A 27,808-nucleotide genomic window follows, 5' to 3' on the forward strand; every position below is an offset into this window, starting at 1 on the left:
AAGGCTGCTTTTCTGCTAGACCAGTGCAAAACAGCGTGTAAAGTTTTCAGAAAGGGTTACCTTGGGGAAAGCTCCAAAGCAGCACACCCTCGAGCCTTCCTTTCATAGCTTTCTGTTTTCTTTTTAAAGTCTACTTTACATGTTTATTTTCCCAGCTTTTATGGTCACATTGATTTATACATAAAGTTATCGTTCTTAGCGGTTACACAAACCACTTGTGCAAACTTGCTTCAACAGCCATTAACATATTGCCATGGTTACAGCCTTATCACCGTTTAACCTTGCATTTCATTACTAACCAAATCCAACGCCAGCCTAACTTCCAGTTTAGGGAAAAAAAGCCCAAACAAACGACTTTTATTTCCCTTCTCAGGCCGTCGCTGTGCGGGCAGGTTTGCTGGGTTTGCTCCCGTGCACGGGTGCGGTTCCCTGCGGCGATGCTGAGGGGATGCTTGTGGAGGAGAAGGCTTCCTGGAAACAGCGCCAGTGCTAATATCACCTTGCTGCCACGGTGCAATTAAGAGGCATTAATTTTCCCTCAGTTGGTTGTGTAATTGCGCTGCAGGGCCTTCTGAATACTGCGTGTAAATGAGTCCGCAATTGGAACTAATGAAGGTTAAAACCCTCTTGCATGACTTTATGATCAAATTAGTTCCTTTGGCCCAGAAAACAGCTGCGGTAGCAACATGCTCTGCATTAGGAACAAGACCACAGGTTAACTCCGTGCTACTCAGCGCCGGCCTTACAAAGGTACTTCCATCCAAAGGGTCGGAACATCAAAACCGAAAGGCCGCTCCGCTCCGGGGTACCGCAGCAAGGCACACTGTGGTTTTCCAAAAAAAAATGAGCCTGGCTGTGCAGACAGGCCAGCAGCATGAGCACAAGCCATGGCCATGCCCTGGGAGAAGACCAGTGACAACAGCGGGTTACAGCACCGATCTGGGCTCTGTGTTCTCATGGGTGGCAGAGTGAGGGGTAACGGGTGTTGCCAGCTCGTTGGGAAGGTTTCCACATGTATTTCCATAGGTGCTGGGTCTTGGGGGATCCAAATCTGTCCCTTTAGGCTGTCATTTTGAAGTTGACATTAGCTCTGGGACCTCAGCAAAGTTCTGCCTTGCCTGTCCAGCCTGGGCTGGTCTCTGGGAGGACAGCTTGCCCCTCATCAGTGTGAGCATCTAGAGGGAGCTGCTAATATTTTTTCCCTTTGGTCCTGATAGAAAGGGGCCTGGGTGGTGCAAACATCTGCTATGGCCGTGCCAGCAAGCGACAGGGCTGTGGGCATCCCAACCCTGCTGCGTCTGACCATGGAGAGAGTCCTGCCCTCTGGCTCACAGTGTGCCCTGCCGCAGCGGATGCACAAGGCCTCAGGATGCAAAGCACGTGAAGTCCCTCTGGTCTTCAAGCTTTTGGGGCGATTACAAGGTGGGTGGGTGTAGGAAATAGCTGCCCGAGTCCTCTGGCTGCTGTGGGAAGTGGAGCAGCGCTGAGCGAGCCTATAGCTGCCTGTGCTGGCAGCGATCAGGGCTCTGGGACGTCTGTGGACACCATCTCCTGCACTGGCACCCCTGGGTACAACGTGGTGCTGCCCGTGCTCCCGGGTCCAGCATGCGTGGGGTGCCAGCCCTGTTACTTGAGGATCCATCCTGAGCGATTTTCAAGCTCTCCCTGGCTCTGCCCCAGCAACCTTGCCCGCTTTCCCGGCCTGCCCTTGCTCCCCTAACCAGCAATACAACTAGAGATAACCAGCGATAGGACTAGAGGGAATGGCCTCAAGTTGTGCCAGGGGAGATTCAGGTTGGAAATGAGGAGACATTTCTTCTCACAGAGAGCAGTCAGGCATTGGGACGGGTTGCCCAGGGAGGTGGTGGAGTCACCGTCCCTGGGGGTGTTCAAAGAAAGGTTGGACGTGGTGCTTAGGGACATGGTTTAGGGGGTGACGTTGGTGGTAGGGGGATGGTTGGACCAGATGATCTGGAGGCCTTTCCCATCCCTAATGATCCTGTGATTCCATGAGGCTGAGCCTCCTGATGGGGCTCCTGAGTGCCTTCGCGAAGCCCACGACGGCACCGCAGGGCGGGACCCCGCAGCCTCAGCCCACCCCCGGTCCAGAAAGGACCACCGGGTACGCTGCGGTGCCACCGCAGCCCGGCCGCCATTTCACGAGGCAGCTACCGGGGGGCGACCCGGGGCCGGCCGTGCACCCCCGGCCCCGCTCCTCGCTCCCCGCCAGGGGGCGCCATCTCGGCGGCGGCCGCGGGGCTGCGCCTCGGCCAATCGCCGTGCTCGCCGCCCGGAGGCCCCGCCCCTCTTTGTTGCGGCCACCAATGGCGGCGGCCCGGGGGCGGTCGGGCGGCGGCGGGCAGCGCGGTACCGGCGGCGGCATGGGGCGGCCGCGCCAGGGCCGGGCCGGGCGGCGGCGGCAGCGGGCCGGGGGGCGGCCGCCGGCAGGGCCGCTGCGGGGCATGGCGGCGGCGGCTCCATGACGGGCACGGCGGGCGGAGGAGGAGGGCGACGCCGGGCGGCCCCGGCTGCGGCGGCGGCGGCGGGCGGGGGCCGTTCCCGGAGCGCACAGCCGCGGGCGGAGGGCGGCGGCAGCGGCAGCGGCGGCTCGGAGGAGGAGGACCCGCCGCGGGACGGCGGCGTGCTGTTCCTCGTCAACCGCAGCGGCTTCCCGCTGGACGGGCAGACGTGGGAGCGCATGTGGGGACACGTGGAGCGGGTGCACCCCGACGGCAGCGCCGTGGCCGCGGCCATCCGCAGCGCCGCCAGGCTGGCCCGGGTAAGGGCACCCCCCCCCCCCTCCCCCCGGTGCTAATTAGCGCTCATTAGCGGGCCTCGGGGCGTCGGAGGAGAGGTGGGGGCCCGGCTCGAACCGGAGCGAGAGGCGGCTGCGGGAGGATGGCCGGGCACCCGCTCGCACCGCTGCTTCGTGACTGCGCTGCTGCTGCTCCGTCCTTAATCCCGGGGGGTTCCTTGCGGTCCAGACCCTGCAGACCGCGGTGAATTAAACCCCTGGCGGCTCGGGGGGCTCTGCCCTGCCGGCTTCACCCTGCCGGCTAGCGCAGCACCGGGAGCGGAGCAGACACATCTTTCCGCTCGCTAGCGAGGCGCGGCGGGGTTGGAGGAGAGGAGTTTCACGCCTGCCGAAACTGGAGCGTGCCCAGCCGTGGGATGCTCTCCAGCCCCGCTGCAGCGTTGACATCGGCCTCTCGCCCTGCGGTAGCTCCGCTGTCTCCGGAGGCATCACGGCTTAGAAATACCGGCGCAGGGTCAGGGCCTTTCATCAGTCTCTGAATCTCGCTTGCTGGGTTAACGCACGCTCTGCGGTGCTGTGTCGGTGGGTCGGTCGTCCTGCTGCAAGCCCCCGCTGGCTGCCGTGCTGGGATGTGTACCCCCTCGTGTCGGAGCTGTACCAGCATCGCCCTGCATCTCTTGTGCATAGCTTCACCGTGCGGGTTTCTGCCCTGCTGCTGGCTGCCTGGGGTCAGTCTTCCTGCGGTCTGTGCTGCGGCTGCACCCTAAATACCTGTGTGTTAGGAGGTGTTGAGCAGCCTTGAACAGCAGGCAGCGTGCCACCAGCCCCTTGCTGTTAGTTTGCGGCAGGGAGCTGCTCTTAGTGCAGCACCTCGGAGCTCCTGAGGACTTGCTGGGCAATGCAAGGCAACAAATCCTCCTGCAGTGTGACGGCCCCAGCAGGGTTTTGCCTGGCCTGGTGGGACGTATGGCTGCAGCGGATGGCTCCCCATGGCCATGGGACGGGGAAGAAGCCCAGGAGTTACTACGTCTGGAAGCCTTAATTCGCTTTGTTTAACTAATGCTCATGAAACTTGAGCTGTGTCTGGTGCGTGTAGTACAGCTGTGTCTTAGTGCCAAGAGTGATGGGCGAATAATTCACCCAAACCAAAGGCATTGGGGCTGGAAGGAGCTTGTGAAACTGAGAAATTGCCTCTAATGAAGAGCTTATGCGTGGAAATTGGGATTAAGGAAGGTTAATGAGTCTTACCCGTAACTTACGCTTGCTGCGACTGCAGGCCCGTCTGCGCATGCTGCCGTGTCTCTCTCGTGGTGCTGAGGGTGATAACAGCATGCTGCAGACCGGACCATCTGTCTGCCTTCCATTTAAAATACATTTTTGTATGCCAGCAGTGTAAAAATCTCTATTTTTTTCCCTTACTGAGGCCTGTTTACTATTTGACTGTAGTAACTAGCTGAATGCTGGCTTGTGGTCCCCTTGGGGGGACAGATGCTCGCTCCCTCAAAACACACACAAAATCCCTTGCTCTTAATGGAGGTGGGAGCCTGGATGGGAAAGTGTGTAACGGAGACAGCTCCAGGCTGTTCAGCCTCACTTTTTTTGTCTGTAAACCTTGGCTTGGAGTGCCTTTAGAGCCGTGATTTTTTGCTTTATAACCTTCAGGGCTGACCTGCCCCATTCCCAGAGCAGCATGGCTGCGGTGGTGTTGTGGCTCCACGTGGGCTGTGTACTTCTTTCTGTGTGTTGTATTGTGCCTGCCGTGGGCACTGCTTTCTGAATTTGGGTTGGCATTAATATTTAAGCAAACTGTTCCCTCGATTGCGTTTGTGAGAATTGTATTAACTTTTAGCGGGGCTTTCCCCCTCACGCCCCACCGCCTGTTTTAGCACGTGCTGACCCCTTTTTTTGCAGGCTCCCCCTTAAAATAAGGGGGATTATGACAAAGAGCTGTCCCTTTCTTGCGTGGCTACAGGCTGAGGAGCCACGTAGCTATGGGGCTTAAATCTGGATTGAGGGCCAGGCTTCTTACGGTGCTTAGGCACAAGCAGATGTCTTAGGGGATTTTTGAAAAATCCCATTATGGTGCCAGTTTATATCTTTAAGTGTCGTAATATCATTAAATATCTGGGTCCCAGGTGGTCTCCAAGGTACCACGCGACCCCTGCCCAGCAAGCAGGCTGTTGATAAGCAGCAGATGGAAAGTTACACAGCCCGGGATCCTCGTCTCCTCTTATCTTTATCTCCTGGTAGAGGAAAACAAAGATTAGACTTGAAACGAATCCTCGGGTGAGGGATGATGACAAAGGCAGCCCTGGGCCTCTGCTCCTCTGAAGTGCCCTAAGCTAGAGGGGGGTGGAAAAAATGCAAAGCATTTGCCTCCTGCCCTAGTCTGCCTGTCCCTCTAGGGTGGTGTTGGAGGGACATCAGTGGCAGCTGTGGCGGGGGCCTGCCCTGGTCCCCTCGCTGCAGCAGGGACGAGGCTCGCCCCAGTGCACAGGCATTTGCTGTCACAAGTGGGATGATTTTGTCCGACGCCTGAGTTCACTTTGGGCTGGAGCCATCTGTGCCGCCGTGCTGTATCGCATGAAGCGTGTGCCTCTGTCAGAGCAAATCACTTATCCGCTCCGCGGGGAGCGGTAGCTGTCTAACCTCTTTATTTTTTTTTTTTTTTGTTTGTCCAGCCCTCGGTGCCGCCGGTGCCAAACTACAAGCTCTCCATGTCTATCCCAGAATGGCTCCAGGCAATACAGACCTACATGAAGATGCTGCAGTATCCTTCTCGAGCGCGCCGCCTCTGGGGAGAAGGCTGGCTTGGGGCTCGTGAATTAACGGGGTTTACTGAAGCACTCGCTGCTCCCAAGGGCTTGGGATCATTTGGGGTAAAAGGACTCGTCTCGGCACAGCTAAAGATTTCTGGTAGTACCTGCAGCCCTGCGCTTGTCACAGCAGTCCTCTGGGCTGTGCAATTAACTTTAAATGATACTGAAGAATTTTGCTGTAGTGACACCGGTGAGAACAGAAATGCTCGTTTTGTGGTTGCTTTATGAGGATGTTAGGATCAGATCATGATGCCTGGAGAAATAATATGGCATCTCCTCATAAAGGGAGGATGGGGGAGGCGGGGTTGTTGCAAACCCTTTCTCCCTCGGCCCTGATGGCCCCGAAGGGCTCCCTGAGGCCTGCCTTCTTGCTCAGGACCATCAGCTCTCTGGAGCCCAGAGGTGGACAGCCTTGCCCATCACACAGGAGCTGACCGAAGGAATCCTCCCCACACACCCTGCTTCTGGTCCTTTTCTGATGCAGGAATGAGCCACAGGAAAGCAGGAGCAGTGGGATGGAGGTCCTGAAGGAGTGCGTGTCAGTGGAAATGTGCGCGCGGGGGAAGTGGCGGAGCTGAGGAATGAATGTGAAGTCCTGGTAAGGATTAGGCGAGGGTATGGGTGGCAGCTGGAAGAGCATCCGAAAATAGCAGGGCAGGCAGCGGCGGGGATCAAAGCCCCGTCAGGGGCTGGATCCACAGCGGGGAGGAGGCTGGGGCCAGCTGCGCTGTGGAGAGCAGCTGCTGTAGGGCCAGGCACCGCTCTGCAGCCCTGCTGTTTTGCAGGGTGAGGGATTTCGGGTGTGTTTTTGGTGGGGAGGAGCAGGGCTGTGCCAGAGGGGAGGACATGTCATGCGGAGCTCAACAAATAGTAGTTTTTTTCCAGCGGTTTTGAAATCCTGTGCTCTGCTGTGGAGCAGAAATGAGCCTTAGGCGTTTGGTTTGGGTCTGTGTTCAAAAGAGCTTCAAAGGGTGCTGGGGAATGGGGTCTTGGCTCCCTTTGTGGGCTAAACGAGGCTGTGTGCTTTGTTCAGAGCGCCCTGGGAAAGGGCCTCCTGAATGGGGTTTTGAAGGCAGGAGGGGAGGAAAGCTTTATTTCTGGGGAACGCTGAGCTCCAACCGAGGCCAGTTCTGAACATCCTGATGCAAGCTGGAGATTTATTTAGGCTGTGGTCACGCAGCCAGCAGCTGTGCTACTTACCCCTTGCCAGGCACCCTTTGTCTCCACGGAGTCGCCCCTTTCTGCCCTGGTATCAGCACCACGATTTTGCTGGCGTGAGTGTTCTTGTGGCCGTGCTGGGGAACTGATTCAGCTGGAAAAACAGCAAAAATAAGTGGCTGGTGCGATTTTGATTTTTTTTTTTTTCATTTTTTTAAGGGGGTGTTGTTTGTATTGGACAGACCAGTTTCTGATTTATTGTATTGCTGCTTGAACAGCTGTGCTCAAAGAGCAGAGAAGAGGCTGCTCTTAGCGCTGCTGCTGCAGATCAGCTTGCATTTCTAGCCGGGCGGTGCTGAGCCTTAGCTGATGGGTGGCTGTTTTCTGGCATCCTTTATGATGAACTTCTGTGCTCATAGTGGTAACATATGTTCCTGGTTTGCACTTAGCTGGACACTTCCATTTGAAGTGCACAGTATATTTTAGGGAATGCTTTATATTTCCTAGATGTAAATGGATGTATCTGCCGTGCTGCTTGTTTGCAGGTCCCGTGTGAGCTGTGCGGCTGAGTGAGTTAAAAACTTATGAAGGAAGCCAGCTCTTTGAAACCATGACTGGTGTTGTTTGGTTCGAGTAGACTACAAATGCCTTCTCTCTCCTGAAGGGGAGAATTTTGTCAAGCTCTGATGTAACCCAGTAGTGAGTGGGAGCTAGAGGAAAAGAGAATTCATAACACACCAATGCCAGATGTGTCGTATTAGACAAATGACCTTTTTGCTTGATTCTCCACCTAATGCTGGTTGAAATGTTCTATAGAAAGATGAGTGAAAAAAGTCATTGTTTTATATTCCATGCCAAGGCTTCATCTCTAATGAGCACTGATGGCTTTTACTGCTTGTTTTTTGTGTCAACAGGAAATCAGAACTGATCTTCACCTTTTGAGCACTGTTATTTCGTTGTTTGACTGTTTAAGTTGCTTTCCTTTAACAGACAAAATACAGATACAATCACACAGGAACTCAGTTCTTCGAGATTAGGAAAAGCAGACCTCTAAGTGGGTAAGTGTCTCTGGAAGTGGTCTCCTGTCCTACTCCCCTGTAAACACGGAGGGCAGTCAGCTGGCATTGTGGTGTCGCGGCAGGCTGCCTGGCACAGCCCAGGCTTTGCACGTCGCTGCCTGGGCCAGGAAGGTCCCATCGTGCTGCCAGGTGGTGAACGGGCCCATCGAGAGCCAGCAAGTGGAAGGGCTGAACTTGCTCAGCAGCCAGGTGGGAGCTGCAAAGCTTGAGTGTACAGAGTTTGAAAAACTCAGTTCTCACATGTCGGTGTTGTTTTGGGAGTACTGTACCGTTTTTATGAGAACAATGCAAGTCCTGATATTCTGGTTGCACTAAAATGCCCTTTACTGATGGTAAGAAGAGATCGACTGCAAAATACTGCAGAAATCTTGACGTTGCCTTGGGCTCAGTCGTTTCCCCTGGAGGATCACAAGGAATAGATTTAAGTCGTGATCTTGCTTCTCCTTTTGCTGTTCCTCGTACCATTCCTTCCATCTGGCTGACTCATGCTCTGGGTGACACTGAATTGTGCAATACAAATATGAACATGTGCACAGGGAGCGTGACAACAGGGAGTTGGGATCCCTTACATGTAAGAACCATAATTATGACAGCTCTTTATGAAGGCTCAGTAAATTGGCAGATCAGGGTGGGAAGTGATATTGACAACATTGTGCTTTTTTTTTTTTAAGGCAGAATTTAGATAAGCAGAATGTACTGACTTCTGTGGGCTGGCCTGTCTAGCTCTCCCGAGCTGTCTGTCACTAATCTAATGGTCCCTTGCTGTAAATTCCAGTTCCCATCACAGCTCTAGACTTGAGGTTTTCATCTTGCTGACAGCAGTTTTTACGACTTCCTTTCTCTATGCAATTTTACTGTACTGGTGGAACTAGTCTAGAGGAAACCCTGTGCTTTGAATAAATTGAGGGCTTTGTAGAAGCTTAAACCAATTGGTCATCTGTGTTTAAATTTGTCTCGTTACTTTTCCACAAGGAAGTGGAGGATGAGAATGAGCTCACTGCTTGAAAGGTCTATGTTTTCTGTGTTGGGCTTGATGAAAGTCTGGTTTATGAGGACAGTGCTTTTTCCTGAAAGTGAACCAGTGGTGCTCCCAGCTGGGGATGTAATCATGGCTTTGGATCCCCTTCTAAGTGGTTTCATTTCCTGTGCTTACCTGCCTTTATTGTTTGTGGCTTGGGCGCTTGTATTTGGCTTCTCTCCTTGTTGTCTTGCTGTAATGACTTCTGAGCGACCTAGTTAGTGGTGATGGGGCTTCTGCAGAGTTACAGCAAATATCCCTGGAAATGGTCCGGCTCCTAGGGCTGGCTGCTGGCTGTTTGCTGCCCACATTTGCCCCTACTTGGTGTATGTTGGACTTGCACAGCGTTAGGTCCTAACCCTGTGCTGGTTTGCTCCTTGACCTGATGGACTGGAAGGTGCCAGGAGTCATGGAGCTGTTAGGAGCATGCCTGGCTGCTCCAAATTGTCTCACACTGCAGTCCTCGCTGAGTTTCTCCAGCTTTGAGCAGGGGAGTAATGCGCTGATCTCACTGTAATGTCAAGGTGTCCCTGAAAGTCTTCCTTACTTCACCTGGGGTCTGAGCTGGGCTGCGTGGTTCATCACACCAGCTGCAGGCATTTCCTCTTGCGGTTGTCCTAGGCAATTTGTTCACCTGCTGCCAGGCCAGTTTTCATCAGTGTTCAAAAATCATCCACACCTGCAAGATTTTTATTTTTATTTTTTTTTTTTTTCCTCCTGGGAGGCTTGTTCTGTTTCGCAGGAGCTCTGAGCTGTGTCTCTGGGCTGCTTCCTTTGTCCTCAGCTGGCGCCTGGTGGACGTGCCGTAAGCCGGAGGAGCTCGTCTGGAAGATGCTTCGAGACTTCCAGCGCAGTAACAACGGGCCCCTTGTGCTGAGGCAACAAGCGGTGCTTTGAGGAGGCTGCCGTGGTGTGAACGGCCTCGCTTGCTGCTGAGGGGTAGGAGATGCGTGGGGCGGGAGGCAGGAGTGCTGTTCCTTGCCTCAGACGGGGGGAGAGCCGCACTGGGAATGCTGGTGTCCCTCCAAACCCGGTGCCCAGCTCCCTTCTCGCTTGTTGCTCTCGCTGTGCATTGACCCTGGCGTGTAGGATCCCTTGCTTGCTGGTGAGCTAGTGCAGGAGCCCGCTGGCAAAGCAAAGCTTGTGTTTGCAAGTTGATCTGGCAAGATGCTGCGTGCTGTTGGCTTCCACCGACTCCTAGGAGTTGAGGCTGTTCCCAGAGCTGTGATTTATGGGTGCAAAGCGTGTTTATTTCATATTATGAAGGCTCAGGCTAGTGAAAGGGTTACAAGGTCTTTGGCAGCCTGTCTTCCTGAAAGCTGGACACAAAGAAGTTGAATACTAGGTGGAAATGATTAATATTTATGAATGCATGCGAAAGTTTCCTAAAGCATATTAATGAGTATTTCTGTTGTGGAGGGAGGACTAGATATTATGGAGATTTACTGTCAGCATTGGCATCGTACATGAAAATAAAGATGTGTGGCTGGGCTTAGGAAGGAGAGCATAAACTGCTTATAGGAACTCATAACGTTAAGGAACTCAAAGCATTAAGTGGCACAAGCTTGATATAACTGAGTATTGAAAATCTCTCATGAAAAAGTTGGTTAGCTATCAGCTTGCATCTAGACTGCCAGACGCCCTGTCTAGACTACCGATAACACTTTGGAAAATGTTAGGATTCTGCTGGTATGGCTTTGTAGGTCGGGGTGGTAGAGATGTGACCCTGAAAACTGTGTGTGGTGGTCCTGTTGGATTGGCAATCTGCTTCTGAAACCAGAGCTTGGCTTGCCTGGGTTTGCTGTACCTGCGCAAAAGGCAGGTTTGCAGGTGCAGGAGTGCTTTGCTAGTATAGCATGCAGGTCTCCTGACCCAGGACACTGTCCTTGGCATAGGCTTTGTGATGTGTGCTTTCATACGGGGCAGGCAAAGGGCACCGTGTGGAGGTCTGTCCTACTGATAGGTGAGAGAGGTGCAGGTGTGACAAGAGTGTTTCAGACACCGATAGGGCTGGTTTTCCCTTTTCCATACAGGGTTATGCTGGCAAAACCTATCTTACCACTTGTGTTGTTACAACAATTCTGGTTAAAAACTGGCACGTCTAACTGAAATAGTCATCCTTTATGTTTCCTGAGCATAGATCATATCAGAGCTTTAGAAGAAAAAAAGTATTTCCAGCGGTTTAGTAATGTCTGTAGCTGTTAATCCAATGCCGACAGACTTTTACTGCTGGCTTTACAACAAGCCATAAACCCTCTGCAAGCTTCTGTTCGAGGACACAGCCGTCAGCCGCGGCGAGGAGCAGGGATCTTCGTTCTGCAGGAGGTAACCGGGAGGGCGCAGGCAGGTGTGGCGGTGTGCTGCTCCCTCCATCTAATGGCCGGGGGATCTTTGGGTGGGTGCTGGGGGCTTTGAGGAATTGCAGCCCAGAAGCTGCTCTGTGGAGATGGAGCTGTTTGGTGATGGCAGATAGAAATGGGTAATCAATGGCGAGAGGAGCGCGATAGCTGCAGTCACGTGGGAGCTATGTGACCAAATAACAGAGAGGGGGGGAAAAAAACAACGCTGTTCCAACACACCGTGCTATTAAGGAACCCTGATGGAGCTGTAAAGAAAAATGGTCTGGTGCCACTTCCAACCGATAGGCTGCAGGAGGTGTGTGAACGCCTGCTTCGTTCTCACGTGGAGAGAGATTGTCACAGACAGGCTGTTCAGTGTGCGGTGGAAGTCCTTTTGCCACTCAAACAAGCTGGTGCAGGGAAGATCCGTGAGAATGGTAGCTGCACCGTTGTTTTTTCTCCTTTCACTCCCGTTGGTGCCTTTCACATCTCTTTTTGCTTCATTTGGGAAGAATAAAGCTGTCGGAGCCTTCGAAAAACTAGGGAGAGGGAGCTTTTATGGGCCTCGTGCAAGTGCTGAGGCTTGGGGAATGAGGCCTCGGTGGAAAACACGCCGGAGGATTTTAACTTGAGATTTATTCAGGTCTGTAGGAACCTTTTTGGTGAAGGTAATGGTTTACCTCTCTGAGGCATGTTCATCTCTGTGAAGCAGCTCCAAGGCGGTGGGTGCCAGCTGGTGGGAGCCCTTGGTAGTAGCCATGCTAAGAGGTCTGAAGCTTTTTCTAACCTGTGTATGGGACGGACAGAGTGCCCTAAGGAAAAGGCAGGGAGCAAATGGAATTCATGGTTCACATGGGATGGCTGCAGTCACTGCAATCCTAAATGGAAAGCATCCTAAAAAGGCAAAACCAACTCATTTCTGGATCTTCTTGTACTGCAGAAACCAAGGGAGATAACCCGAGTGTCTCCTAAAAATGTTGAAGGAAACTTGAGTCGGTTCACAAGGAAACACCACCATCTGCCAAGGACAGGACCTAGTGTGCAGCCTGTTCACGTTAGCTGCATTTATCAGAAGCAGAAGTGTTAACTGTGATCTGGAGTAGAGGTGTGGCAGATATTAGGTGAAGGAGGGAAGCTGCACGGTGCTTAGTTTTAATTCAGCAGTCTCCTTTGGGAGATGGGCTGCCCCAGGGCTCGCTGCAGTCTGTGGGGAGGGCGGCATCAGGTTAGTTCCCAGCTACCCATCACGTGGGATTGAGAAGTAACGTGGAACCTATTCAGATGACTGGAAGGACTTAAATAAAAATCCCACAAAGAAACCCTTCTCAGAAAGGCAATCAAAGAACTTGATGCTGGTTTTTAATTTTTTTTTTTTTCCCCTTTCCTTCATTAACAAGTTTATGTAGCCTTTCTGGTCACAATTGATACCTGAACGTGATAACAATTCAGGAGTGAAATCAGGCAAAGAGAAGTCAAAGAGCACTTGTAACGAGTCATTTTTCAAGTGAGCTGGATGCAATGGAGTTAGTTCCAGGTGACTTAACTGACAAGCAGCCTCCAAACCATTTATGCTTCAGATGGAGAACGTGGGCAGGATGGGTGCTCACGTTGGAAGCTGGATGGCAAAGGTAGCAGCCTCTTTGGAGGAGGGAGAAAAAGGGGTGTGGGTGGGAAATAGGTCTAGGAACATTCAATTTGTCTGCAACTGAGAAATGCTCGAGCAGTCAAGTGTCTGGAACATAATACGATGGTAAGTAACAACGTGAATTTAATTTGACGTGGTTTATTTCTGATAGTTCCCCTCCATGAGAGTGTCGGAGCTGTTGTGCAGAAGGGAGAAGTGGTGGAAGGGATAACTCTTTGCTTCAGTCTGGCCTTTGGCAGCCTCCAGATAAGGCAGAGACATCCAGCCTAAATGAAACTCTTGTGACATAAGGACTCAACCTCGTGAAAAGCTGGGCTCGGAAAGTGTTACTAACCAACATCTTGTTCTTGGTCTAGGAGAGCTTCTTGGTTGAGGTTTGCAGTATCTATCCCAGTTCAATGTTTTTTCATTAATGGTGCAGATAAGGCTAACTGTTTGCTCGTGTGCTTTGTGCCCCAAGCAGGACGAGGCTTTGCAAGGTGGAATTACACTTCAGAGTGATCTTGGAGAGCAAGAGGGATGGACTGGGAGTTAACAGCATACTGGTTTGGTTGCAAAAATGCATGGAAAGCTGGATTCAGAAGGTAGACAGCGTGTATTGGTGTGGTGGGCTCAGGTGAAGGGTTGTGTGTGAGTCAGTTGAAGAGAATCTAAAAGGAAAAAAGCAACAAACATTGCCCCAGGTCTCGAAAACATGACCTATGGGAAAGCTTGAGGGGGAGAGGGGTTTATTTAAAACAAAACCAAACCCTGTTTTTTCTTACGTTTGCAGAAGAGAGGGCAGATTACAGCCTTTTGCATATACAAATACAAAAGAGATAATAAATGGTCTCCTGCCCACTGTAGATAGCTGAAATAGCTTCTGATTTAAATTGTGAAAATAAAGATTTAGTTTGAACATGAAGGGACCTTCTTAGATGTGAGGTTAAGTATAGGATAGATTTACTGGTAGCTTTGCAAGCCTTTGAGAACCCAGTTAAAAGTAGGCTGGAAAATTATCAGTGAGGAGTGATTTAGGTTTGGCTTAAGGTACCTTGGTGGCTTAGGGATGCTCTGAAGGCCCTGGTCCCAATGCAAATGCAGTTTCCGAGGCTGTGGTTCGACTCGAGCTTGTTAAGAGCAGCAGAAAGGCTCTCAGTGGTTATTGAAATGGGTCATCCAGATAACCTCCGTGGCCTGTGTTGCAAACACGAAGGAAAAAGAAAACTGTTTGCTGGGTGTTCCCCAGGACTCCGGAGTACGTGCAGGGCTTGTGGGGGTGTGCAAGGGTGGGGTGGCTGGATGCACAAGTCCTCAGGGCTCGGTTTAGCCCCCAGCCAGCTCTGTTTCTGTGCTCCATCAGCTCGCATCAGTGCTGAGCACCTCTTGCTCCAGGGCATGGTCCCCAGGAGCTGCCTGGCGGAGGGAGGCTGGTTGAGCCCCTGAGTTAGGAGAGCTGCGGGGTGCTGTGGCCAGATCTGGGCAGCTGCAGGGGGCTGAGGAGGGTGACCCCCAGGCCACCCAGCCTATGCCTGGCCCTGGCCTTCCCTTCCAGTCCCTCCTGCCAGGGACGGCTGTGATTCCTGCTTCCTCATGCTTGGATGCTGGACAGGAGGGCCTCCTGCGGTCCCTTCCAAGCTCAATTACCCTGTGGTGCGATGTAAAGTAAAGGGAGAGCTGCTGCTGGCCTCAGAGGGAGCGGCTGCTGTACATCAGTATGACTTTTTCTTTTAAGCAAGCGAAATGCCTCTCCTGTTCAATTTAAATCTGTCTTAATAACCACGTAGCATCTCAAAAAGCTGTACTTCAAACCCAGCGTGTGTGTCGCTTGCAGATAGAGCACATGTTAAATACAACTTAGTATTTAAATACCGCGAGTGTCGCTGCGACAGATGAGTTGGTACTAATTTAGCTGTTCGCTTAGGCCGATTACTTTGAAGACTCCCTCCCCGGCTGTGAAGTCACTGCTGATATATCCACGCTGACACGTTGACTTTATGGCAGCAGTGAGCTCGTGCAGGCGGGTGCTGGGAGACCTGATGCTGCTCGCAGTGATGCCGTGGTTACTCCAAGCCCAGTGTACGCAGGGAAAGAGGCTTGGAAATTGAGTGGATCATCTTGTTCGTGGATGCATCCTATGCTGCACACACTTCGTGTGCTGGCGGGGAGGAGGCTCTGCAGCAGCTTCTGCCCGGCCAGCTCTGAGGGGCCCCTTGGCGTGCCTTCACCGGGGCTGCTGCTTGCTGCCGTGGCGGGGCTTCTCTCGCTGATGGCAAGTGTGTAGGAGGCAGGCTGACTCTAATTCGTCTTCTGTATGGCAGGCAGAGTGTAAAGAGCAGCTGTTTACAAATGAAAAGATAATTTCCAGCTCGGATGAATTGGGTGCGGAATCACTGTGACAGGCAGTAATAACAGTGGGAGCTGCGCTGCCACTTGCGCTGAGTGCGGGGTTTAGAATGCATGAGATGTGTGCGTTGGGAAGGGGGAAAATAGATGAAAATACGCATCTTGAGCCATTAGTCATCTTCTCTAGTACAAATATTTCTATCTTTTAATGTCGTGTTTCCTCAAGAGCAGGGATCTCTGTAAAAAGCTCTCCTCAGGGAAAGGATAGGGTTAGAGGAGGCTTCAAAATAGAAGTCGTCCTTTGTTTGGGCTTTTTTTTTGCTGACTAGTTTACCTCTTTTTGTCTCCTTCCTGTATTTTTTTTAAAACTCTTCAGGATTTGGGGATCTGCTGGCAGAAGAGGGTAGTGTACCTTGTAGGTCGATGGTGCAGTATCAGTCTGACCCAGTGGCTTACTCAGCTGAGGTCAGATTGCTTGCTTCTTGTCACAGCATTGTCCCTGTTAGATGAGGCTACTCCAGAGACAGAGTCCGGATTCCACTAAATTTTGTGGACTTGCCAAGATCCTGGGAATGCATAGTTTGCTGCATTCCTGTAGGAAAGCCTGCGTTTCTTACAGTCCACGGGAGATGGAGAGGAGCAGCAAGATGATAACTCAGCTTGCAGTGGTGTGAAATGCCTGTGTTGACAGAGCTTTCTGCAGAGCAGACTTGGATAAAAATACATTAAATTCCTGCCTGCGCCTATAGGCATTAGCTCAAGTGGGTGTTTGTAGCTTTCAAGGGATATCACAATTCCTATTTCCTTTTTTTTTTTTCTAGAAGAGAGCTGCATATTTTGAAAATCAGCTAAATTTGGTCATGCTGTGGGAGCTTACATGATTGCCATCTTGCAGCTCAGCAGGGCTTTGTGTTGCAGTCCAGAGCAATGCTCAGGGCATTGCTGGGAGAGGCAGTGAGCACTGCATTTCTCCAACTCATCTGCAGAGGCATGGAAGGCACTGGGATGCCAAACACCCGTTTATTTTTTTCAGTCATCCCACAGAAATTAAGAGGGCTCTGGCAATCGCTGAAGAGGAGAATCAAGTTCACCAGCACTTGCTGAAATGAAAAATGGAGGTGTCTAGCTCTCTGAGTACAAGAGAATCCTTTGTTCCAACTGAAAAGACTAAAACCCTCTTGTTTCTGTACCAGGTTAATGGAGACAGCAAGAGAAATGACCAGGGAGTCCCTACCCATCAAATGCCTTGAAGCAGTTATCCTGGGGATGTATCCTTTTACGTGTCTGTGGCTTTTTCCACTGCCGCACTGTTGAATATATCGCCATTCCTGGACAATGTTTGAGATGCTCACAGCCACGGGTGAGTGCAAGCAGCTCAGAGAATTTCCATGGGACTGACCAACAAGTTGCTGAAGTGTCTAGGTGTGTCGGTAGGAGCTTGGAGGCTGTGTGCACGGTTCAGAAGGGTCAGCTGGCGTTATTCTCACTTTGCCTTCTGCCTGGGTAATCTGCATAATGTCAGGAGCTGACCCAAAGTGCCCAGATAAGTAGGTGTCTGTGCAGTCCTTGCTTTCTTCTTTAGTCTTTTTTTTTTTGCTGGTTGTTGGAGCTTGTTAACACCTGACAAACGTAGGTTCTGTGCCACATTTGTCTAATGTTTACATAGCAAAGTCGTGTTGTGATTTTTTTTTTTCTCTGCAGTTGTACTTTGTGCAGAAATGTGCATAGTACAGTTAACCATTACATTAAGGTAAAGCTTAAATGCTTATTTCATACTCAAATCCAGAAAATAAAGTTTTCCATTTAGAGACGGGCTTGCTTCTTAATCCTTTTGTGCTCTTACTGGTAAATAAAGTAACTTGCATCATCCCAAAACACCAGAGATGGATAAGGCAGGACTACAGGAATAGTTGTTTACTGGATATGTCTCTCAGCAGCTGATCAAGTTTGATTTAAAACAAAGGAAACCCAACCCAAAATAAACTCACAAGCAGAACAGCTCCTCAAACGTGTCTGCTTCATTTTGCTTGCTGCTGCTGCCCCCTCTCGTGGCAGCACAAACCAGCAGATCCTGTGGGTAGTGCCCTGTGTTGGCTGATGTGAGGGGGCAGTGGTGAGGCTTGAGAGGAGCTTTCTGAGAGCTTCCCCCCGAAATTTGCCGCCTCCTCATGCCCCAGCAGCTGCTGGTGTCTTGGGCAGGGAGCAGCTCCTCTGCTGGCAATCTGTGAGCCTGGGAGAGGCTGTGCCCCAGGTGGAGGGGCGGCTCTGGGGTGGGGAGGGGATGTGGGCATATGCTGCATGTGGGGCTTGAGTTGTATTAGTGATGTACAGATGACCTTGATAACCTGAGTACTCTGACTGGTTTAATAAGTTTTGACCATTTTATTTTTATTTGGGGAAAAAAAGCTTTCTCAGGAAAGGTTTTCTTCTGCCTGCCTCAAGCCTGATTTCAGGATTTTTTGGGGGCAAAATAGTTGAAGGTTCTGGATTATACTATTTAGTGGTGTCTGAAATTTCTTTTGATGTTTTTTAAGCTTTGGATGAATATTTCTGTTTCTATACAGTACTTTCAAAAATGTTTATGGGAAACCTTTAATTGAGATTACCTCCTGAGAAGTCTTAGGAAGGGGAGAGCATGGGACAGGCTTGTCTTTTCCTGTGACTTCTTTGCTGTCTTGGAAGCCTCCTGTGTAGGAACAGGGGCTACCTGCTGGGGTGGTTATCTCTGTAACAGCATGTTGTTCAGCTGATTGATCTCTTTCCTTTCTCAGCCGTGAGATTTTGATCTTCAGCATCAGCCTCCAGATGTGGACACGGTGAGGCCAGCAGCTGTGACTTGCTTTCCAAGGTTGGGCGGTTTCTGGATGTGAGATGCTGCCCTCCATTCCCTCTCCTGAGCGTCAAATCAATGCCATTGCATGTGCCTGAGCTGAGCATCCCTGTGCATGTGTGGTAACCTCTGCCTCCAGAAATAAGGTTCCGCTTGCAATTTGTGTGCTGACAGGCTTTGCCGTGTTGCTTGGATACTGGGAAGAGCAAAGCCTGGTTGGGTGGGCCCTCGGTGTGAGCCTTCATTCAAAGGCCGCCTCATACAGAGCAGCTTAGCAAGATGTCACTTTAATTGAGCAGCTTGCTGGCTCATGCAGTTGGCCTCTGCAGCCTGACTTCTTATAAAACACTTCAGTAATCCCTCTTGCTACAGAATTAAGTTTTGCATAATTGCCTTCGTGCTGGATCTTGAAGCGTTTTTGTCTGGCAGTGAGTTAAATACCGAGCGACCCTGTCTGCACGCACCGAGGGAGCGGCTGCTGTGAGATTACCAAAACCTCATACAGGTCTTACGGTATTACATTGATTGCAGCCGCCTGCACGGATCTCCTGCTCTGCTCTGCATAGCTGAACTGGCTCCGTATCCTGCTGCTTCCATGGCCTGCTCATCATTGCCTAACCGGAGGCATTCCTCCTGCTGTCATCCCCAGGGTATTTCTCAGTTCAGCTGTAAATCAGCTGAGTAATGATGCGTTCGCCGCATCCATTACGAGCACCGATCGAAACTACTTGTGCTCAAGAAAGGGAGTAGTAAACCAAAAGGTGCCAGGGGAATTTTGTCCGTGCCGTATTCTTTATTAAAACGTGGAGAGCAAAATATCGGGGGGTGAGAGGGAAGTGCGGATCCTCAGGGGATCTCGCAGTGCTGTCTGTGGCAGACGAATATAACTCGCTCCCATTGACTGCTGTGCACCTGTCCTGGTTCGTGCGAGGTAACCATCAGACCCGTGCAGTGTATTTATTAGACCTCCCCCGTCCAATAATATCGTTAAATGAGGAAGGGGAGAGCAGAAGCGTCTCAGGAGGAGAGATAATTTAATAGCTTCTGCACTGTGTCTTCTGCACATTTAATCAGTGGGTGATGTTTATTGCTGCTGGAGTCCTGGGCCCATCCTGTTCTTCCTGCCCAGCAGGCAAATTCCTGGGCTAGGTGTGAGCCCCTTCGGGAAGGGGGAGAGTTTTTCTGCAGTCACTGCAGGATGGCTGGAATATTGATATCCTCTCTTTGCCTTCTGCCAGCTTGTCTATAACTCGACCTGCTCACGAACTGAAATATGGACCAGGAGAGTCCTGCTGAATAGCTGCTGCCCCTCTGGTAGCTGGGAAGGGCTCAGAGAGAGCTATTGATCACTTTAATCTTCGTAGCCTGACCTTGAGCTAGTCATCTCAGGCTGCAGCTGAACGTTAGAGCACTGGCACTTCAAAAGAGTGATACTGGCATAGCAATCCTGGTTTGGGAGGCTGAGCTGGCTGCTTGAGCCTGGCTGTTCGTTTCTGGAAGCTGGGCCTGCCTGGGGTAGCCCAGACACTGTGGGGATGCATGGAGCCTATCGCATCCAGATGTGGGCTTGGTAGTGCCCTGCCTTGCCATCAGCAGCCCCAAACCTGGGATCTCAGTGCTGCTGAGTCTGGGAGAAATACTGTCTGGCTCCAGGATGTGGTGTGAAGCTTCCTCAAGTGCTTGCCTCTGGCAGTTGGATGCCCTCTGACATTGCTAGCAGTTGCTTAGCTGTTGTCAAAAACAGCTCCTCTCTGCTTGCTGAAGCCGTATCTGATGTGTGAAGTGTGATGTTTGCTTTCTTCCTGTTCAACCTCCTCACTCTGAGCTAGCAGCTTTGGTGTTGCTAGCCTAAATACAGCTGCCTCCTTTCTCCTCTTGTCCCCTGAAGGGTGTGTGGAGCACCTTATGGGGCAGCCTGCAAGGGCCTGGGGTCCTCTCACCCTTCCCTAGTCCCAGGGATGGCCACGAGAGGCAGGGACCAGAAACCCTGAGGTTTTCTGTGCTCATTTTAACCAAAGTTGAGTGAAAAGGTCCTACTGGGTGGGCTCTGTAAGACACAAAGCACTGCAACATCGTCTTGTCCAAGTTAAATAGGATTTCAAGCATTGATTAGCAATAAGCGGCACGATGCGGATTCATCTGGTCAGTATCAGATTCATCAGATGTTCTGTTTTCACCTCTGGTTTGCAATGCAGAGTGGAAATTGTAGCGGCGACAGCTACCTGCATCCCCAGTGAGCGTCAGGCACGACGCTGGGTGCTCCTGCAGCCGGACAAGAAGCACTTGGGAGCCTGGCTACTGGGAGAGCTGGATGCTTAGACCCCCTGCTAGGGCATCTGTACTGGCTGGCAGGTCTGATTAACCCATCGATGTTGGCTCTTCTCTCTGAAAATGGAGGATATATCAATTTGTTTCAAGGTCCTGGGGGCTCTGCAACACCTCTCTGCACTGACTTACGGTTTTTTTCCCCTCATTCAGAGCTTGAAGGACAAGCTCTCATGGGTGCTCCCTATGCCTGTGTCCCCTGGGTGTCTCTGCCAGTCCGGGTCCCTGCTCATGCAGCAGGGCATGGTGCAGAGCAGGGAATTCAGTGCTGTGTCCCCCAAGTGCCACAGAGTACCGTGTATGGCCAGCGGCCCGGCTGCCCTGCCCTGGCACCCAAGCAGCCCTGGCCTGCTTTTGGGGTCTGAGCACCTCTGACGTTGGTGTCTCGTGGTGCTGTGACACTCGCTCCTCCTGCAGGGCTGGTGCCCTTGCCACGTGTCCCCCTGCCGCCTGTTGCGCTGGCTGCGGTTCCTCACAGCAGCGGGAGGCCGCTGGTAGTGAGCAACCCGAGCTCAGCTGCCCACAGAAGGCAGCTGCCAGCGTGTCAGTGCTGTCAGCTGCTAGGGCCTGTCTCCAGAGATGTTCAAAGCCCCGAGCCGGCATGGGGAAAGATCCTGCTTGTTACCAGAGCCATGCTGGGTAATGCCAGCGGCCTCACCCCAAAGCACGTTGCGTGCTTCAGGCCAAACTCTGCCCTCGCTGCTTTGAGCCAAACCCCAAGTCAGCCTCTTGGGGTGTGAGAGCAGAGCTCACCCCTCTGACAACGTCCCTCCTGGTGATCTCCGAGGGGATCAGCGTCCCTCAGCGCTGCTTTTGGGCTGCGCGGCCCCGCGGGCCGGGCCCTGGGATTCACACCAGGGCCTGGGACCTGGAGGGCACCGAGGTTTTGTCACAGCTGCCACTGCCCTCTCCTGTTGTGCGCCGTGTCGGCACTGTGGCACGTAATTTACTCCCCGACTCAGTCCCGCAGTTGCAGTCCCAGCTCAGAAATGCGATTACAGCTGTGGCGTCGGCGTGTCATTGCCTTTTGTTTGCCACAATACAGCTCTACTTGGGCAGAGCAGAAAGGGAAAGAAATAACAATGATAGACGGATGGAGGGGAAGATCTGATGTGCCTTTCCAGCCCGTGTGCTGTGTATTTCATCTCGGGTGGGGACTCTCATTAAGCAGTCGCTCAGCAGAAGCAACCTGTACCTAAAGGTTAATTTCCACAGCAGTTGTTGCTGGGTTGTTTGATGGTGGGTAATTTCCAGCCTCAAAAGAGTCTTTTACTCCTACCTAGTATTTAATGAGATTAAATTGCAACTCCTCCAAGACCTCGTGGCGGAAGTGTGTATGTGTGGCAGGTGGCCACGAAAGCTTTGTGTGGGCTTAATAGAAAGGCGCTCGGGGAGCAGAGAGAAAACCCTTTCATAATGAAGGGGAAAAATAGTGGCGATGTTTGAAAGCTTCATAGGTGTTAATAAAAGATACTGCTTTTTCAGTTACACGGATTGATAAATACAATGGGCTTCTGTAGGAATCTGTCTGTAGGACAAAAATTACTGTAACGCGACTTTGATGCACGCAGGACACTCCTTGTAAGGCCTGGAGCGAGGTGACCCTTCAGGCGAGGTGACTGTGGGATGACTTTTGCAGTTGTTAGGGTAGTGCTGGGCCTGATCCTGACCTCATGGTGTACTTAAAATTTTCAGTTCCCCTGACAGCATTCTTCGTTTGGTGAACGTAGTCCTGCAAAGATCCAGCAAGACCACCGAAGACACGAGGGCTGTTTTTTTTTCCCTGTTGGTGTAGTTAAGTCCAGAGCTGCTGCCTGTCACTGCTGTGAGGTGCTCGTGTTTGATGCTGGATGGGTGAAGGTGGGTGCACATGGCCTTGGCTGGCAAGGAGGCGTGTGCTGCAGGGAGCCGTGCTCTGCTTTGCACGCTCGTCCATGTTCACTGACATGCAGATACTGAAGGGCACCGGGTATTAGTCCGTCAACACTGCTTTCTCCTATGTCTTCTGATATGTTTTCTCTAAGCTGCTAAAGCTGGTGATTTCTGGCACAATTAAATACAGTCAAAAAGCTTTACCATGGCTATTCTGGAAGATTTTACCTATGTGTTTTTTTAATTCCTTTTCTTTTTTTTTTCCCTTTGGATAACTCGAGGTATCTCCTTGTGTTTAACTTCAGATTCAGTGCAGCTCATGAACCTCTTACTAGTGGGTTCCTACAGTCATCTTGAGGGCAAAAATGTTTGTGCAGTGCAGCAGCTGTTGGGAAGGTGAAACGTCCCGTGGACAAAATGCATCCGGTGGCTCTCATCTGCCTCTGATGCTTTTCCTGCACTCCTGTAGAGGGTAGAGGTGAAAATGCTAGGGGTCAGCATCCAGGGGTGTTGTGCTGGCGTTGAGGTGGAGTGTCAGGCTGGGCAGAAGCAGGACCGAGCCTGAGCTGTGTTTGGTGGTGTTGGTAACGAGTCTTTGTGTTCTCCAGTTTCCCAGCAGCCGCCAGGCAGACGTGGTACGCAGGCAGGGAGGAAGGCCGGTCGCAGAAGGGTGGATGTTCTGGCAGAAACATCCAGGGACGTCTCAGCTGTGCAGTGGCTCTTGTTTCACTCCTGTTACAGAGCTTTTGGGGCACAAGGGAGGTGGGGGTGCTGGAGATCTCCATACCAGGCAGCTCCAGGGGGGAACGATGCTAGTCCTCCACCCTTTAAGCTGTCCCGATGTCATCTCAGCGATCATTACCCTGCGGCTGGATTTCGTCATTAAACCCAGTGTGGGTTGGTGGGGTCTCAGCTGTGGGAGGGAAAGGCACCTGCTGTCCCTGGGGACTGGGAGGCCTTGGGGTGGGCGTCAGCGCTCAGCCAGGGCGGGTATCAGCTGTTTGGGATTAGCAGCAGGGAGCCACACGCAGCGTAGGCGCTGACGCACGGCCACGTGCATGAGGGAATCTCGCTCCTCTTCCCCTCGCCAGCATCCCGAGGAAACCACCTGGACCAGCGCGTAGCTCCCGTCTGAGGTCACACGTTGGTGTTACAGGGCTTGGCCCCTGGCCACTTCACGTGGTGCGTTTGAAATGGCCAGCCGGCAATCCAGGGACAAATCTTGCTTTTCAGAAATGTTTGTTCCTGGCCATTTATCTGTGCTTATATCGAGAAAATAATTATCAAGCTGGGAGCTTTCCTTTCCTTCATCTCAGCAATATGTCACGAGTGCAAAAGCCAGTCTTGTACACGGAGTTGCCGGAATGAGGGCCGGCCTGTAGACTGAAAGCCAGAACTGCAGCCCCGGAGAGGATTCTGAGCTCTTTGTACTGCTTAAAGGCTGCAGGGATGTGTGAAAATGAGGATAAATAAACAGCCTGAGTCATACCAGCTCCAACATAAAAGGGAGGGATGTTCCCTTTTGGGAACAAAGGAGTATGGTATTGGTGTCAAATAAAGGAGTTCCCAAGGATCCGGGAGGATGGTCTCTGATCCAGCATGCTGAACTGAACACTGTTATTGTTGCTCTGTTTTTTCTTCCCCCCAAGCATGGTTGAGTCAGGACCTTTCCTGCCTGAACAATTGCGTCCTATTCTCCAAGTGCTAAAACGGGCTTTGGGCAGTATCAATTATTTCTGGGGTGCAGTGAGTATACATCTGTGCTCACAAGCAGGCGGGGGTCCCTGCAGTTACTGCTGCTGGGGGTCTCTCCCAGTTGTAACTGCGTGTGCTCGCTTCTCAACCCCGTTGGTGCCTTGACTCGGCGCACGCCAGATACCTGACGAACGGGCAGCCCTCCGTGGAGCGATTCCCCATCAGCTTTAAAACCCACTTCTCAGGGAACTATTTTCATCACGTGGTGCTTGGGATTTACTGCAATGGCCGGTACGGCTCGCTGGGCATGAGCAGACGATCAGATCTGATGGACAAACCTCTGACGTACCGAACTCTAAGCGACCTCATCTTTGAATTTGAAGACTCCTATAAAAAGTACTTGCATTCGGTCAAAAAAGTAAAGATCGGATTGTACGTCCCGCACGAGCCGCACAGCTTTCAGCCCATCGAGTGGAAACAGCTGGTCCTTAACGTCTCCAAAATGATGCGCACAGAAGTCAGGAAGGAGCTGGAGAAGTTTGCCAGGGATATGAGAATGAAGGTAGGTCCTCGCCTCTGGGCCACCGCGTCCCCGAGGCGGCTGCGCTTTGTCAAGTCCCGCAGAGGTTGGTCGTGCTCCCCGGGGGGCTCGAAAGGCAAGAGGGGAGCAAACCCCCGGTGGGACGGAGCTTCCCCGCCGGCTGGTTGGACTGAAGAGCCCAGAGGGAAAGGCGGGGAGATGGGGCTGTGGGGTTTGGCTGCCCTTTGGGGTGAGGGGTGTCCCTGACCGTGCCTCTGGCACGGAGAAGGAGCTGGCCGCAGCCACGGCGAGCGGGGATTTGGTGCCTTTCCAGCCTTCTGCTGGCAGCAGGAGCCGAGCAGGTGTGCTGCTAAGTATGGGGCTGGCTCTCGCCGAGAGGTATGCGGCACGGCCTCCGAGTTATTCTGGGTTCCCGTCCCCTGCCCTGCTGAGGGATGGCTCGTGCGTGGCAGCCGTGTGCCTTTTTGGTGCGGGTCGAGGCAGCCACCCCGCTCACCCTGGCTTCGAGTGCTGCTGGTGGCAACAGCCCCTGTGTCCTGCTGCCACCTCTCCTGCCCCGGCAAGGAGCTCAGCAGGGTGAGAGGCGTGTGGTGACCCCCAGCCTCCACTTCTTGTACATGTCCGACCCCAAGAGCTCCTGGAGGTGGCCTGCCGAGCATCCCTGCCTCTGGGATCCCTTCGTGCCAACACGCTAAGCGTGAGCAGCCGTGGTGCCCTTGACGGTGATGGTGTAGCCACGTGTCACAGGCTGAATTTAGCGCTTTTGGTAGAGGGCCCGGCTCTGAGTGCTAAGCTGCAACACTGGGTCATGCACAACCGGCAGCCTGGGAGACGAGCGCCTCTGCTCGCAGAGAGGGAAGGTGGGGAAGGCGATGGGGCTGTGGGAGCCTCCTTCAGCTCGGGCACAAAGCAAGCTTCTCATAACCCTTGCGGTTGCCAGCTCTGAAGAAAGCTGTGAATGTCTTTTTTTATTTTTTAATACTTAGCTGGGAACTGAGTTGATGACACCAACTAATTCTTGCAAGGGGCCCTCGCGCAGCTATCACGTGATAACTGCTTTGAGCTCCTCTTAACCTGGGGCAGGGTCTGAATAAACCCCAGGGGACTGAGGGCTCTTTGTGTGCCATCCATCCTACTGTCAGAGGCCCTTTTATTTTATTTTTTTTTTCTTTAGTGAATCGTTGCCTTCATTGAACGCATCTTCCTTCCCTCCCCCATCTCTCGCAGATTCTGAAACCCTCAAGTGCCCATTCTCCAGCGAAAGAGAGGTCACGGGGTAAGTCGTTGTCCCCTCGCCGCAGGCAAGCCACCAGCCCTCAGAGACGACCGTGCAGGAGAGACAAATCGTGAGTATTGCTGCGCTGTTGCTGCTGCCGTCGCTGGTGGGTCACAGGCTGAAGGCGATGATGTGTTATTTTGCAGTACAAAGCTTGAGGCACGCTCGCTGACACACGTAGGAAAGCTGTACCAGGTGTCTTGGTTGCCTGGGAGGCTCTAGAAGCCAGGAGTGCCGGTGTCCCAGTGTTCCTGTGCTTACTGCTGCCTGACGGCCCCGCTGTGCAGTGCCTCCTTGGAGGCCCTGCTGACCTTTGGTTCAGGTCTACAGGGTGTTGGATGGCTGTGACAGTAGAAGCGTGGGTTTCACTTTTTTTTTCTAGTTTTTATACAGTGCACTCTTGGGAGAAGCAAACCTAGTTTGGGGTGCTAGAGAGCTTTACACGGAGGCAAGTAGTTTGATCGCATACATTCAGACGTAGGCATTAGAAACAGGACATCTCCTGGTGGTGGTGGGCGCCCTGCTGTCACTGTCCCTCTGCCAAGCTGGATTCCCCGCGATGAGCATTGTTATCGGGCTGTGCTGCTGATGGAGAGGTTGTCACTGAGGACTGACGGACAGGGACTGGAACAAACAAGCCTTTTCTTGCCAAAGCAGAAATAGTGCTTCCATTGTACTCCTTTGATTATAATCAGTTTAAAAACCAGACCGCTTCCTTCATGCGTCGCAGCTTTAGCTTTTAACTGGGTGGTGAAGGATGGGCTAACCGCGTGCAATGCCTCTACATGGATACAAGTGAGCCTCCAGAGCCCGGGCCTTGTACAGCCGCCAGCGATGCAGCCTGCCGTCCATACCTTACATGCGGAAGAGTCGGGTTTGAGCCGCACTGCTTCGTGCCAGGAAGCTGACAGCTGTGACAGCCTATACGTAACCCAGATCAGGCACACATTCACCGTCGTTGCTTTTTAAATAGGCTCGCAGACTACTGTCTCAGCACTTATTTATTTATTTTCGAGTGGCTAACAAAGACATTAGGCTAGCTTTCTAAAGATAACTTGAAGATACTTTAGCAGCAGACGATTTAACAGCAGGCTTTTATTTTTACTCGTGAATTCATACTCGGTCCACGATGCTGTACTTTGGGCGTCATCAACACAACACAAACTCCTTGTATAGTGCCCGGATAATTATAGTTGTGGCAAGACCTGCTCCTTCTTCACCTCCTTGCTGCTTTTGGAGGGATGGGTTCACCTCTGGGGTTCTCGCAGGGCTTCTGTAGAACGCTCTGTGACTCGAGGGGGAAACAGGACCCAAAGGCAGATGTGCGGAGTTTTACTGAAGTTTGGTCTTGGTCATGAGACACCTCCCCCCTCCTCCTCCATTAGGGAAATGAGGGAAAGAGCCCCTCCATTAAAACTAAAATTTGCAGCAACATATATACAATTTTCAACAAAATGCTATTTTATTAGCAATAAAATAATACCCAGTCATATTTTTACACTAGCCCTGCCTCTGCAAATCATTCCCGCTCATTTCCACACCCAGCAGAGCTCCTGGCACAGGACAGGTGCAGCTCTCGGTTGGCTCTGGACCTCTGTTTGTGTCCCGCTGAGACCGCGCTCTCCTCCGGAGCTGAGGTTATCTCAGAGCAGGATTTTGGTGTCTTTGTCACGTGGTTGGTTTGTTGCTCCCAGTACATCCTGCAAAAGTGCTCGGGGCCGTGTCTGCAGGTCTGGGCAGAGACAAAGCCATCAGAGGCCAGCTCGCAGGCAGAGCAGCGAACTCCTTGGCAGAACAAACGAGTTCCTCCTCCGGGTGGCGAGTCCCACGCAGGGGAATGGCATTCAGGGATGAGCTGAGTGACAGATACCTGTATGCACAGCGATGAATCTCGGCTGTGGGGAAACTGGCATTTTCTTCTGTGTATCGATGCATCCTTGAGAACCTGGCTGCAGCGAGAGGCCTTTGTGTCACGCACAGAAGGGGAAAGACTTTGGGCAAGGCTTACCAGGCTTTAGGCTGACTCCCGAGCTGAACAACGACCGTGCTTATCGATGCTGCATTTGATTTCTTTGTGAATCTCTTATTTGCATGCTGTAATTACAGCTTTTTAAAGCTTGCGGGGGGGGGG

The 27,808-nt window shown here is 52.1% G+C and overlaps 1 protein-coding gene across 3 annotated transcripts in view; it reads left to right on the forward strand.

Moving 5' to 3' along the window:
* The first annotated feature begins 2,410 nt into the window (after positions 1 to 2,410).
* The window catches only part of VASH2 (vasohibin 2), a 29,427-nt gene continuing 4,029 nt past the window's right edge, over positions 2,411 to 27,808 (forward strand). Inside the window, exons 1-6 of one of the 3 annotated variants that reach the window (XM_066993650.1) lie at positions 2,413 to 2,779; positions 5,437 to 5,525; positions 7,734 to 7,790; positions 16,332 to 16,406; positions 24,041 to 24,422; positions 25,629 to 25,747. In XM_066993650.1, coding sequence (XP_066849751.1) covers positions 2,480 to 2,779; positions 5,437 to 5,525; positions 7,734 to 7,790; positions 16,332 to 16,406; positions 24,041 to 24,422; positions 25,629 to 25,747 — 1,022 coding nt within the window. In that variant the 5' untranslated portion in view covers positions 2,413 to 2,479. Of the gene's footprint in view, positions 2,780 to 2,996; positions 3,270 to 5,436; positions 5,526 to 7,733; positions 7,791 to 16,331; positions 16,407 to 24,040; positions 24,423 to 25,628; positions 25,748 to 27,808 lie in introns of those variants that run through there. The other 2 variants (XM_066993652.1, XM_066993651.1) reach the window with 2 other exon arrangements.

This window comes from Anser cygnoides, chromosome 3 (assembly GCF_040182565.1).
Source record: "Anser cygnoides isolate HZ-2024a breed goose chromosome 3, Taihu_goose_T2T_genome, whole genome shotgun sequence".
NCBI lineage: Eukaryota > Metazoa > Chordata > Aves > Anseriformes > Anatidae > Anser > Anser cygnoides.